Source organism: Equus quagga, chromosome 13 (genome assembly GCF_021613505.1).
Source record: "Equus quagga isolate Etosha38 chromosome 13, UCLA_HA_Equagga_1.0, whole genome shotgun sequence".
NCBI classification, from domain to species: Eukaryota; Metazoa; Chordata; class Mammalia; order Perissodactyla; family Equidae; genus Equus; species Equus quagga.
This window is the reverse complement of record NC_060279.1, coordinates 15,285,052-15,299,032: the sequence shown is the minus strand read 5'-3', so window position 1 is coordinate 15,299,032 and position 13,981 is coordinate 15,285,052. Positions and strand designations below refer to the sequence as shown.

The following is a 13,981-nucleotide window of genomic DNA, read 5'->3' as shown; positions in this document are numbered from 1 at the left end:
CATTATGATTATCCTCAGTTTAAGGATGAGAAAACTCTGGCACAGAAAGGCTAAAAGACTTGCCCAAGCTCACAGGGTTATTACAATTTCAATTTCGGTGGTCTCTAAATCAATGTATTTCCTGATTTCTCAATCTATCAAGAACTGAATTTTTGAAAATCCATGATACTAAGAAAATAAATCCTAGAGAAAACATTTTGCAGCCCTCTTTAGCAAATATCTAATGGCAGCATAATTTGAAATATTCATATTTCAAATATGCTTATTCTACTCAAAAAGAAAGGTGTAATCAAAAAGATGCATAAATTCAACAAAACTAAAAGAATAAGAAATTTCTCAAAATTGATACCAAAGTAATTCATTCCCAGAGCTCTAGCCACACTCTGTAGGTGACAAACATGACTTTTCTTATAGGTGACAAACATGAACTTTTCTTATTTTCTCCATTCACTGCCTTCAACCATGCTCTTCTGAATCTCTTTCTCATCCCTTAATGACATCTCAGGCAGATCCCATGGCCTTTCAGTCACTTTCTGTTATTTAAAAAAAAAAAAAGTTGCTAACTATGCCAGACACTGCCAGATGCTGGATACTGACAGGTATCTACTATTCCACCTGACACAGAGTAGGCATTCAGTAAATGTTATATATTATTACTACCATATTTCATCAAATCTAAGATACCAGTAATAGTAATATATATCATTATTTTATGTGCTTCTAAGAAAGAAAAAAAGCCTGCCAATTATCTATAACACAGCCATTAATTATAAGATATATCCTGATTTTAGATGTTAAAATTTGGGAAAAGTACATATTAAAATTGATTAAATAAGGTATTAATTCAAGTTCTCATTATTTTTGGCTATACTATTTGGTTTTCCTGTCTTTGGTCTTGTTCTCTCCAATGCATCCTCCAAGATCTAAATTATACAAATCACTTTGCACTGATCCCTCCCCTATAATCTCTTCTTTAAAATCCTTGATGGTTCACACCCAGGAAACGTTTAAAATCCTAAGTATGGTATTCGAGGTCCTTCACCCCTTAATCCCTCCCAATCCACATTTCCAACCCTATCAGCTCTCCAACACAGCTACTAAACCAGATTTCATTAATATGCTTGCATGCTTCCACCTATCTGTGCCTTTGGTCAATATTACTCTATCTGCCTAGATGGCCCCCAGTGCCCTCTCCCTTCTTCACCTTGTGATCAACCAAACCCTACTCAATCTCTAGTACAGTAGTCCCCCGTTACCCATGGGTTCACTTTCCATAGTTTCAGTTACCTGTGGTCAACCAAAGCGCGAAAATACTAAATGGAAAATCCAGAAATAAAGAATTCCTAAGTTTTAAATTGTGCACTGCTCTGAGTAGCATGATGAAATCTTGCGCCATCTCACCCAGGACATGAATCATCCCTTTGTCCAGGGTATCCACACTGTATATGCTACCTGCCCATTAGTCACTTAGTAGCCACCTCAATTATCAGATTGAGTGTCCCAGTACCGCAGCACTTTTGTTCAAGTGACCCTTATTTTACTTAAAAATTGCCCCAAAGCACAAAAGTAGTGATGCAGGCAATTCAGATATGCCAAAGAGAAGCCGTAAAGTGCTTCCTTTAAGTCGAAAGGAAAAGTTTTTGACAATAAGGAAAGAAAAATAATTGTATGCTAGGTTGCTAAGATCTATGGTAACTTTTATTACAGCATATTATTATAATAGTTCTATTTTATTATTATTGTTGTTAATCTTTTACTGTGCCTAATTTATAAATTAAACTTTATCATAGGTATACATGTACAGGAAAAAATGTAGTATATATACGATTTGGTACCATCCACAGTTTCAGGCATCCACTGGGAGTCTTGGAATGTATCCTCCGTGAATAAGGGGGGACTACTCTACCCAGTTCAAATACCACCTCTGAGAAACTTTCCAAGATAAACACCTTTGATCTCCAGAGCAAAATCAACTGGCCATTCCTCTGTAACCTAATCACAGTATACTATGATTAGGAGACCACCCAAGATGTGAGCTCCTCTAGGGCAGGAACTCACTTATCTTTACTTTTCCATGCATGATCCTGACAGTGTAACACCATGTTAAGAAACCAGGCTCTGAAATAAAGACACACCTGTGTTTGAATTCTGGTTTTTTTTTTACCACTCACTTTGTGACCACAGGCAACCTACTTAATCTAAGACTCAGTGTCTTCTTAAAACAGGGATAACAAAACCTAACTTTAAGGGTAAGGATTAAACGTAAAATACCTGACACACCAGAAACAATCAATAAACATTAGCTGTTGTTATCATCATTATTATTTTATTATTAAAAAAATGGAAGGGATACTCACGAATACTAAATGAATTGGTTTAATACATATTCTGGTTTTTCTCTAGTCATATATACCCTGACTTTGGCTTGGTAATGTGTTATAAGTGTGGGGGGTATACAGGTGTACAGGTACACCTTTGTACCTGTACAAGTAACACACATGTAACCTGTGTTACCATTCAAACACAGACATATATGTTACAGAGGAATGGCCAAATGATTGTTCAACTTTCCTCAGTCTTGCTCTCATCTCTACCTAACCCCTTAAGCCTTACCACAATTCCTCAGTCCTGTCATCTCACCTAAGGTAGGTTTCTACCTAGACAATGGCTAATTTTCTGTAGTTGAGTAGACAATAATATTTTTAAGGTTTGAGTCTCATAATTTACTCAGTCTTTTAATTGGCAAATACAAGAACTATTTTAAATGTGATCTAATGGATGAGATTCAGATAAAAGCATCAATGCAGAGTATTTAAGTAATCATTAACAAGAACATTTAAATTCATATTGACTCGCACAAAGAAAATTCATTCTTAAAATTTAAAAGCAAAGAAATGTTTATACAGCAGTGATAAGCCTTAGCAAGGTATAGCAGTGAGCCAAGGGCCAATATTCTTATTATAGTCAGCTGGTTGTGAGACTCTGACCACATATCTTGGCCTCTCTGCCCTCAATTTATTTATCTGTAAAAGAGAGGGGTTGAGAAGTTCTTTTTCAACTCTAAAACGAATTCTAATATTAAAAATTAAATTTTAATTAGATAATTGAAAAGAACTAAAATTAGATATCCACTAAAAACGAAAGCAACTCACTTAAGCTATTTAGACATACTTAAGAATACACATGTGCCTTTCCCCCAATTTAAAAAAAAAAGAATACACGGACACGGTTTATATGTAACTGAAATGAATACAAGTTACAAGTGACCAGGGAGAATTAATTTATTTTAAAACTACATAATTGTTCCCATCTAGTTTCCTTACTCTGTATTAAAAGGGTAAGGACAATTTACTAGTATAAATACCACAGATAACAGGAGTAACAGCTAAAACCAATGAAGCCATTTTCCAAGAAAACATGAACCCGTACAAGCCCAGAGGGACAAAGTTTGAGGCTCGGTTTTCCTTACAGAGATTCTGTTAACCTAACATTATCTAATACTGCTGAGCTCTGTAGCAGAAATAATTTTAATAGCAAATATATAGCTCTTACTATGTGCCAGGCATTGTTCTAGGCACTTTTCATATTTAATCCTCACAAAAGTCTTATGACTACTATTATTATCCCCATTTTACAGATGAGGAAACTGAAGCACAGAGAGGTTAAGTGACTTGCCTGAGGTCGCTCAGCTAGTAAACTGTGGAGCTGGAATATGAATCTAGGCAGTCTGGATTCAGTTTGTTCTCTGTATACATTACTAACATACTAGAATACAACGTAAAATAATAAGCAATAAAATGAATCAGGGTGATTGTATTAACTCAGCCACTAACCAAGCCATGTGATCTTGAATCATTTAACCTCTCTGGATTTCATTTCCCATTTAAGCAAAAAAAAAGGGAATTGGGCTAAATAATCTCTGAAATTCCTTACAGGTCTAACATTCTATGATCTAAGATCGAAAAGCCAAAACCCACAACTCTGGCATAGTGACAGCTATGTCTACTTTTCTTTAGCTTCCTCTTTTTACCCTTATCACTACATCTCATTATCTTTTTCTTATAGCTCATCTTCATAAGGTCCTCTATTTACCAGCTGCCCACCTAATAACAGTTACACTGATAATCTTGAGGAAAATATAAATTAAAGAAGTGAACTCTGACCTCCAGACGACACTCTACTACCTCCAAATCATGCAGACTAAGACCTGGGACTAAAAATCCTAGACCAGCCATTACTTCAGGTGCTCAAGAACAGGTCAGACCATGCTTAAATGTATGCATGTATAAATGGACAAATTTATTTTTTATTTTACACAAAGCAGTATGATGTAGGAATTAAGAGCAGGGGCTCTTACAATCTCATCTCTGCTATCCACAATTAGCAGTATCAACATAACCAGTTACTTAACAGCTCTAAGACTCAGTCTCCCCAATCTATAAAGAGAGCTAACAATCTACCTAAATAGCTTGCTATAAAGAGAAAACGTTTTTAAAGTACTTGCAATAGTGCCTGACATACAGTAAGCACTCAAAAAATAACAGCTGTCATTACAGCCACTGCTACCACCACCGTTGTTGTTTACAATTCCCATAGAAAAGCAGGAGCTCCAAAGTATGACAGATTTGATTTCAAATTCTGGCTGTACTACTTACTAGGTGTGTAGCCAGGAAAAAACTGTTTAATCTCTCTAAACTTGGGTTTCCTCATCAGTAAAATGGAGATGATAAATCACCTATCCTGCAAAACTGTTGTGAAGATTAAATGACAACATATGTAAAGCAGCTGACACTTGGTTCCTAACTGCTCAATAAATGTTAATTCCTTTTGCCTTAATGACAAGCTGACCACATTTCCACTAATTCAATTCAAAGAAAAGAGAATAGACCTGGCAATCTCAGGGAAGCCAACTTCCTTTTCTCTATCGTCCTTTGTAGTGGGAGAGACGCTAGAGAACCCTCACCTATTGGATTCCCTTATCCTCTGATACACTTCCTAAGACTAGAGTTTATTCTCAGGCCATCTCCAACCTTTCTGAAAGGAGTCCCATGCTCTACGACAGCAACACTCAGAAACCCTTTCAGTGAACCCAAAATGTCAAAACTACTGTCATAATAATACTGTAACTTCTTTTGCTTTTTTCACTCTCATTCTTTTACCAGTACACAGTGGAGTTTTCCAGAGGCTACATGAAATGTGATGTCATGTCTCACGGCTAGTAGAAGGTGTGCTTGTATACTCTCGTGTTTTAAATATTTCTCAGTTTTAATTTCTCATATAGCATATATCAGGAGACGCTGGAATCCTCAATAAAGATTCTAAGAGTTTCAAGTGGTCCTGAGACCAAAAAGTATAAGAACCAGTGCTCTAAGATACAGAAAACAAAACACATGGATTACTCTGTGAATTACAACTTTACCAATTTAGCCTAAACAAGTAATTCACACAGTAATCTAAAAACTTCCCACTTTCCTGTATGCTTACATTTCAGCCCTTCAATCTTCAAAAAGATCACTTATTCACTAATTATTTACGAATAACCAGTGACAGAACCAGGTCTAAGGACTTATATCTCTTTATTCCTGGTCTAGGGTCTTTCTAAACACGGCAGAGTCATCCTCAATAAATAAGAGATGACTATGTTTTCTTAACATATTGTCCCTCTTCTTACAGAGAATGTGAAAATCATAAGTTATGCTTACAGCAAGTTATTTATATTTTTCTCTGGCCTCTAATAAATAAACACCTTTTAAGGATTTTCTGATCAACCTCTATAGATACTACACCTGCTTGGTGATGGGAAAAAAATAGGTAACTAAATTTCCTCCTATAAACAAATTAGATTTAAAGATGTATAATACAAAAGTTTGAAAAGCTAAGGAAAAATATTTCATATCATTTACACAGGTGATCCAAACTTATAATCATGTTCTGAAAAATATTATTTTTTTCTATTTTTAAAACAGTGAAGAGCTAGAATTTAATTAAAAGTTTATCAGCCTACAGCAAATAGTAGAACCCCTATAAATGTTTGTTGAATGAATGAACAATCTTTTAAGGCATCTGTTGATGAGCTTTGCTTACTTGGCTTCTTTAGCATTAATGAGGTAAGGAGAAGACCTGCAAAGGCAAAGAGAACTGGGCAAGAACCCCAGTGAATTCTGACACTCTCTCAATCCCAAGAGCCAGTTCCCACAAACCAGCTTTGGTTAAGCTGTACAACTTGAGCAAAGTCTTCCAAACTCTTTTATGTCACACCTCTATCAAAAGAAACAAAACAAAAAAGGTTCACTATGCACATCCAATATATGTATGCTTATTTATAAATTATATCCTTCTACAACTGTGTACACTATAAAACAAAATTTTTTTAAATAGAAGTTTTATTTAAAAGATGAGACAATGGTAAAGTAATTTTTACCTTTCATTTATGAATAGTACAAAATATTTTCAATCTAAGACATTATCATCAATAACAATACTTTTAGAGAACAATATAACTGAAAAGCTTCATTTTAAAATCTCAGTTTATGGGGCCAGCCCCGTGGCGTAGTTAAGTTCACGCACTCCACTTTAGTGGCCTGGGTTCACAGGTTCAGATCCCAGGAGCGGACCTACACCACTCATCAGTCATGCTGTGGCAGCGACCCACATACAAAATAGAGGAAGACTGGCACAAATATTAGCTCAGGGGGAATCTTTCTCAGCAAAAAAAAAACAAAAACAAAAAAACAAACCACACACAAAACAAAACTTAGTTTAACATTTTGTAATACAGTATTTCAAAGGTGTACTTCAAATTTCAGGATTCAGTTAACTTTGAAACTAGATTATAACGGCTAAAAGCTGAAAAACAGACCTCACAAAGGCAGAATACTCTTAATACATAATATATACTTAAGGTGAAGTTCACTGTGGATGACAGTGGATGTAAAACTTTATTTCAAAGAATTATCTTAATTATTTTGAAATCTTTTGGCAAACTTCCTGTCAAGTCTATTAAAGCGTCATTGTTTGTATCTGTAGTTTGGCTGACAAAAAGCTAGTACTAGAAGTAGAATTAGCAGCCCTGCCATTTTCTTGTTGTTCACGTGTGCTTTCATCACCGGTATAATCTTTGAGGCTTCTTTATAGGAGTCTTTTTTAAGTCACATCTATTTTATAAGGATTAGTTTAGTCAAAATTATATAATATCCATAAATTCATTTAACCATAAACTGGATTAACTGCTATTTGCTGAAAGTGAACAAACAAAAGGAAACTATTAACAATCCTTCTCGTTCCTTCCCTCAGAATACTTCCTAAACAAGGTCACCGCATCAATCCGTTTATCAAATATTAGTAAAATTCTATTTCTTCTTTGCCTTATGAATAAAAATGAACATAACTAAGAGTTCTAATACTGTCTTCTCTTACTCCATAGGAGTTTTGGGTACTCTCCTCTGGGAGCTAGAAACCCCTAGCCAGCACAACTCAGTCAATCTCTCAAACGCTTTCCAGATCAGTACTGGATTTGAAGCCAGGACTAATTTTCCATGGTGACCCCGGGTCAAATAAGATTCTTAGGTTCTTATGATCTGGGCCTTCAACCAAAAGCTGATCCAAAACCAACCTTCAGGGATGCATGGACAAGCATAATCTTTCCAGGATACTCACCCTAACACATCTTATTATATAAAGATAATAAAGAACAGTAATAGCTTCCTGTCTTACACCACATTCATTCACTCATTTAAGAAAGATTTGTAAATGCCAGGCATCTTACTGACACAATCATTTACAAGTGTTATCTTAAATGTGCTATACAGTACTTTCAATTGCAGAAGTGCTTGAAAGAAAAAGTGTGGCTTGTGCCCCATCGGGTGGCCAAACTGGAAATTTCAAACAAGTTCCAGCAAGGCAAGTTAACCCTAACTAATCAACATAATACCTTTGGGAAATTGATGCCTGCAACACAAGTGTTCTCACAGGAGAGTTCTATAAACGAAAATCACAATAATGTTACAGCAATGTTTCCTTAGACTTGAAAATAAGGGATGCACAGTTTATGCAGAATCTATCCTTTCCCAAATCCTGCAACAAAAAATCAATCCATGACTATCAATTCCTATTCATTTCAGTTAAATAAAACAGCTTCATTGGATCAGCTTTCCATTCACGGATTTAATTCTCTTCAAAAGTTTTAAAAGAACACTATTAATTTAAAAGGACGCTATTAATAAGTCCTTTAAGTTTTGTCCTTTTCATATATCAAACATAATTAAACCATAAAAATGTATGGCGGGGCCGGCCCAGTGGCACAGCGGTTAAGTGCACATGTTCTGCTTTGGTGGCCCAGGGTTCGCCAGTTCAGATCCCAGGTGCAGACATGGCACCGCTTGACAAGCCATGCTGTGGTAGGGAACCCATGTATAAAGGAGAGGAAGAAGGGCACAGACATTAGCTCAGGGCCAGTCTTCCTCAGCAAAAAGAGGAGGTTTGGCAGCAGATATTAGCTCAGGGATAATCTTCCAAAAAAAAAAAGTATGGAAATTTAGAGCTGGATGGGTCCATAGAAAATATAGGGCTGTGAGCTTAGGAACCTTTAAGTCCAGTTGTCTCACTTTACAGATGAAGAACCTAAAGCACAGAAAGAGGAAGTGATTTCTTCAGGGTCACACAGCTTAGGGTGATGTGACTCCCAATGCTTATACCTCTCTGCTCAAGAGACTAGCTATCTATACATGATTCTGGACAAGCCACTTGACCTCCTTGGAACCTTAGTTTCCCTGCCTGAAAAAACAAGGAGGTAGATAATCTCTAAATTCCCTTTAAACTTTAAAATCCTGAAATTCAGATACCTCATTATTTTAGTATCTTATGAAACTACAATATACAATGAAAAAAACCATTCCTGGTTCCTGAGAAACCAAAGCAGCACAGGACCCTAGGGAAGAAAACACAAGTCAGCAGCCTAAGGCACCAAATATATTTGCTTCTTTTGCTAATATTCTGTAAAATATTAACATGGTCATTCTAGTCTATTTGGTTGCAACGGGTCTAAGTTAATTTTGATTAATTAATACAGAACTCTAAAATATACAATCACTCATTCTAAATTTTAAAAAAGTGTTTTTATAAAGATTTATTAATGTTCTATTTTATATACCAAGATTTATACTCAAATAGATTACTCGACCAACATCTGGATAGTCTCTGCTCATTTGTGTTTGTTCTTTGTAAAAACTATTCACAAGTGGATCAAATAGATTTTCTTTATATGGTTTCTCCATGTTGCTCTATTCTTTTATGCTTGATTTATTTATTTATTCATTTACTTATTTATTTATTTATTCTTTTATTCTGCCTATGAAGACTCAGTCTATGAACTCCACAGTTCATTTTTAAATTAGAAACTCTAATAATTTTTAGGATACTGATGGGTCACTAACATTAATAATTTTAGCAATCCAAGGAATAAAAACCATTAAAAGTTAAATCAAAAATGTATGAACTACAATGGACCTTGAAAAGCTCTGACCCTGTATTCTTACTTTATGGAAGAGGAAAGAGCCCTGGAAAGGCAAAAAGATTGTCCCCAAGGTCTCATGGCTAACAAATACAAGAACTAGCACTTACTGTGTGACCGTGTATACATTATACATATAATTACAGATGTAAAACAAAATTTTCAGCTTCTATCTAATGCTCTGCTTATTTCAAATAAAATTTAATATAGCAAAATGACATAGAAATGAAAGAAGCTGAACAGTTATAGTGGTTCACTGCACTAGAAAGCACCCTAGGCTAGAAATCAGGAGCAATACACAAAAACTTCACCACTGGTGCTTGACAAACAAATTCAAGTGTGTTCTACTAAGTGCTTCAAGAGCATCATCTTCATACATGAGAAACTGCGTGTTGCTGCATTATGAGAAGTTTCTTTTCTCTAACAAAGGCTAAGATCTTTTATGATGTCCCTTTTCCCCAAAGTTTTTAAGCTGCCAAAATTCCTGGACTCTAAATACTCTTACTGATGCCTCTTTAAGTATTTTTAAAAGAACAGCACCAGCTCTTGAGAAACAATATACAATACAGATCCCAACCCTATAAAAAATGTCTTCAAGGGCTCCAATTCACAAAGAAAAGTGGCCCTTATTTAATTTTGCCTACCAAACAATGAGCTTATCCAAAACAGGAGTCACACAGTAGGGACTCCCTGCAGAATAAAATTTCAATTATCCACAATAAATGAATTCTTCAAAAAATAATTTATAATTGGCCCAGGAAAGATAATGCACTCACACATATGCCCAGGAATTTTGTCCCTCTGTGACCACCTAGAGTAACCATTCAGGACCAATATCCAAATGGAGTCTATGAATGAGGAGTCCCAGAATTACTGTGATTACTATGGTCACAAAGCTGACGTTACAAATCAAAAGGTAATTGCATTTTCAAACTAAATCTTATGCTTCCCCTTCCAGCCCCAGATATTCCAAATTAATACAATTCTATGAAACAATTAAGTGCTGTAATACTTAAAATGAATCATAGCATACAACCAGCCACTATTACTTCTGCCCAAACCAAGCATTCCATACCACATAACTATAAGATGTTGCTTCAGCATGCTGTATTCTGTGCATCTATGAAGAACTGGCAGTGGTGCTGAAAATTACTACTAAAAAGATGAAAGACCAATACCTTCCTTTCAATAAAAACCATCGTCTGGACTCTAGCCAAGGTTTTAAAACTGACCGAATGTTATTAGAAACAATAAATCAAAAACTCTACAGGCTGAAAAGCTAGTCTCTTATTTCATTCTCACAAAATGTACCCACAAAACACTGTAAGAAAATTAATTGACAAGAAAGCATTAATAATTCTAGGCCTTTCATTTCTGGCAATAATCAAATTCTGTATATTACAAGGTGAGTTTATTTTACAATCTGCTAGGTTCTGTTTAGCCCATCTACCCTTTCCCTGTTTTCTTCAATCATTACAAATGCTACATAAATAAATAAACTCATGTTATTGCCTAAACATTCTATCACTGAACTTAAATAGAAATTAAATGGAGAACTAAAAGATTTTAGTTCATAAAATCTAACCAGCATATTCGTGTTCATATTGATTTTATACTCTTTGTTCCTGCACATAACACAGATGTGAATTCCTGGAGGTTATAGATAAGCCTTTCTTTCTCTATCCAGGAGCTGAATTGCCAGCTACTGAGAATAACCTACTGCAATGCTTAAAGCCCCTCAGGTATCCTGCCTTCTGAATATATAAATGGGTTCATTATCTTTACTTTTCCCCATATCAATATTAGGTTCCTCATCACTATCTTTTAAATACCCCCCCAGGAGCTGTTATCACAGAAATTGGGGGGGGGGGGGGCATGACTTCTATAATACACAAGTATGTTTTAAAAGTACGTTGTTTACAATATAGTACTTTGCTCCCTAGCTAACAAAAATTTTAGGAAAGAGAAGCTGAAAATTTTAATAATTCTCTTCTTTCCACCTTCCTCTTCCCCCGTCACTCTATTCCAAAACAACAGAACAGCCCAAACCAAAGACGGGATTACTTTGTACACTTCATGCAATCAGTAAAAAGACAAGTCCCCGTCTTGCTACCAAAACAGAATAGCTGATTCCAATCCGTTTGCATCCTGTAACCACTGCCTATGTGATAGACGTTTAAATCAAGTTTCAACCCTGCTACAAAGCCTTTGTCAACACTGGGCAACCGGGGTAAAGCCGAAGGGCTCTGTGGAATGAAGGAAATCACCGGAGGGGCTCCTCTCGGAAGAGCAGGACTCCTCGGCGAGAGGTGAGCAGAGAAGTAAGACCTAACCTTGGCGAGGGGGCGCTCGCCCAGGGTGGGGACGCGAGGTCAAGGCGCGCGGGCAGGGGGCATCGGCGCGGACCCCCCGCGACCCCGGGCCGCCCTCACCCCGACGCCCCCACCTGCGGCTCGCCCTCCAGCACCGTTCCCCAGCCCCGGCCGGGCTGTGCCCTCCCGCCCGGCCCGCCGCCTGCATATCCGTTACCCCGGCGGCGGCGGGGCTGCGGGGGAGGGGAAGGTCAGCGGGGCCCGGAGGGGGCCGGCCGCGGCGGGGATGCCGCAGTGGCTCCCCGCGGCACCGGGGCAAAGTCCGCCCGGGCGCGGGGCGGGAGCGGGAGCGGAAGGCGGCGGTGGAGGTCGGGACTGGAGAGACGGCGGCCCCTCCGAGTCCTCCCACACCCGGGCCGCCGCCGGTACCTCATACTGGATGTATTGCTTCCTCCACTCGGGAGTGATGTGCGCGGAGAGGTGCTCGGCGAACTTCATCCTGCCGTTTCCCCCTCACTCCCACTCGGGTCCAGCAGTTACAGGCGGCGGCGGCGGCGGCGGCAACAGCGACTCCGACTCCTCCCCACATGGGCCCCGGCGCGGCGCGGCGCTGCGCTTCTCTCCTCCTCCGCCGCCGCCGAGGTCTCCTCAGAGCCGCCCTCCCGCCATCTTCCTCCTCCTCTCCATGGCCCCGCCCCGCCCCGCCCTCTAGACGTCATCGCCATGGTAACCGCCTACGCCGCACGACGAAAGGGGCGGAGTAAGGGGTGGGGTTGGGGTACGTTCCTGAAGGCCCCGCCCCTTCTGGGCCGGACGTGCTGGAGGCACCTCCCCTGACCTCTTCCGTCTGCCTCCTGTTGGCGTTACAGCTGCTCTCTACCGCCTGCTTGGGAAGCAGCAGTGTTGTTATTGCAATTAATATTAATACTGTAGCAACAATAATCCACACGAGACATTTATTTTTGCAAAGAACTGTAGCAATATTTTTCCGTTTTAATATTTATTCTTCATAAAACCGTTAAGGATGGATCAGGATTAGTCCAAGTTGAGTAACTGAAACAGACTAAATAGTTAAGGGCCAAATATATTTAAAGGAACTATAGTTTACACGCTCTAGGTGCTCAATAAATACTTGTTGAATTTAATTAAAGGCATCAGTGCCAAAATTGGCATGCTGCTTCTGAATGTTAGTGTAATTATCTAGTCCCATGGGCTACGAGAAAGACCAGTAACAACACCTGGGCCAAAACCAGGATGGGAGGGTACCACCTTGACTTGTGGCTGAGCTTCCTAGAGATTAGGAGTGCGGTTGAGAGGGAAATCAATGTTGAGAGGAAAGAGAATCCCCTAGAGGTACGATAGTAACCCCACCCCTAGGGAGACCAGAACTGGGTCTGGCATCCAGGCAGAACTGTCTTCAAGGAGCACGGGGAATAGATCACTCACACAGCTTGGCACTATGAGTGTAGGAGAGATTGTCCTGGAGGACCTGAGTTGGGACAGAAACCCAGGACTTTTCCTGAGCGGAGGAGTCCTGGATAATAATAGCTCATGTTTAGTAAGCACTCACTGTCCATGTACCAAACACTATTCTAAACCCCTTCCACGTACTTCGTCCTTTAATTCTCACAATTTTGATGAGACTCAAAGAGATTAGCGGACTACTGTGATGAGGACAGTATTCTGAGCTATCAGTCTCTACTGTTGGCTTTTTTCCTCCATGTATTTTCCCCCTTTCCCTCCCTCTTAATTCATGCTAGTAGGGGTTCTGCAATCATTTCCTCAAAAGAGGCATGAGGCATGATGGAAAATAGGCATAGGCTATGAGTCTTTCTGACTTCTGTTGTACAAAAGCCTCAACTTCTAGTGAAAGGGTAATCAGGGTCAAAAAACAAGAAGAAAAAGAGAAGGAGTAAGGACTCTCCACACCTCAGCACCATAGCCCTCTGGCCACCACAACAATTTCACTGTGCTGCCTCTACTGGAGGTCAATGTTGCCAAGAGAAAGAGAGAGGCAAAAGAGAGGGCTACACTCCCAGGAAGGAGGAACAACCACAGAGAGGAAATGACTGCATGGTGTGCCTAGGAAGACGGAACCAGGAACAGCTGCAAAAGTGATAGCTGAGCCTTTAGCCGGATACGGACTAGAATGGTAGACTCT

At 38.9% G+C, this 13,981-nt stretch overlaps 1 protein-coding gene across 2 annotated transcripts in view; it reads right to left on the bottom strand.

The window, feature by feature from the left end:
• The window catches only part of XPR1 (xenotropic and polytropic retrovirus receptor 1), a 201,676-nt gene extending 189,198 nt beyond the window's left edge, over positions 1-12,478 (bottom strand). For both annotated transcript variants that reach the window (XM_046682621.1, XM_046682622.1), the window contains exon 1: positions 12,250-12,478. In XM_046682621.1, the coding sequence (XP_046538577.1) occupies positions 12,250-12,318 (69 nt within the window). In that variant the 5' untranslated portion in view covers positions 12,319-12,478. The remainder of the gene's footprint in view (positions 1-12,249) is intronic.
• Between the last annotated feature and the right edge of the window lie 1,503 nt (positions 12,479-13,981).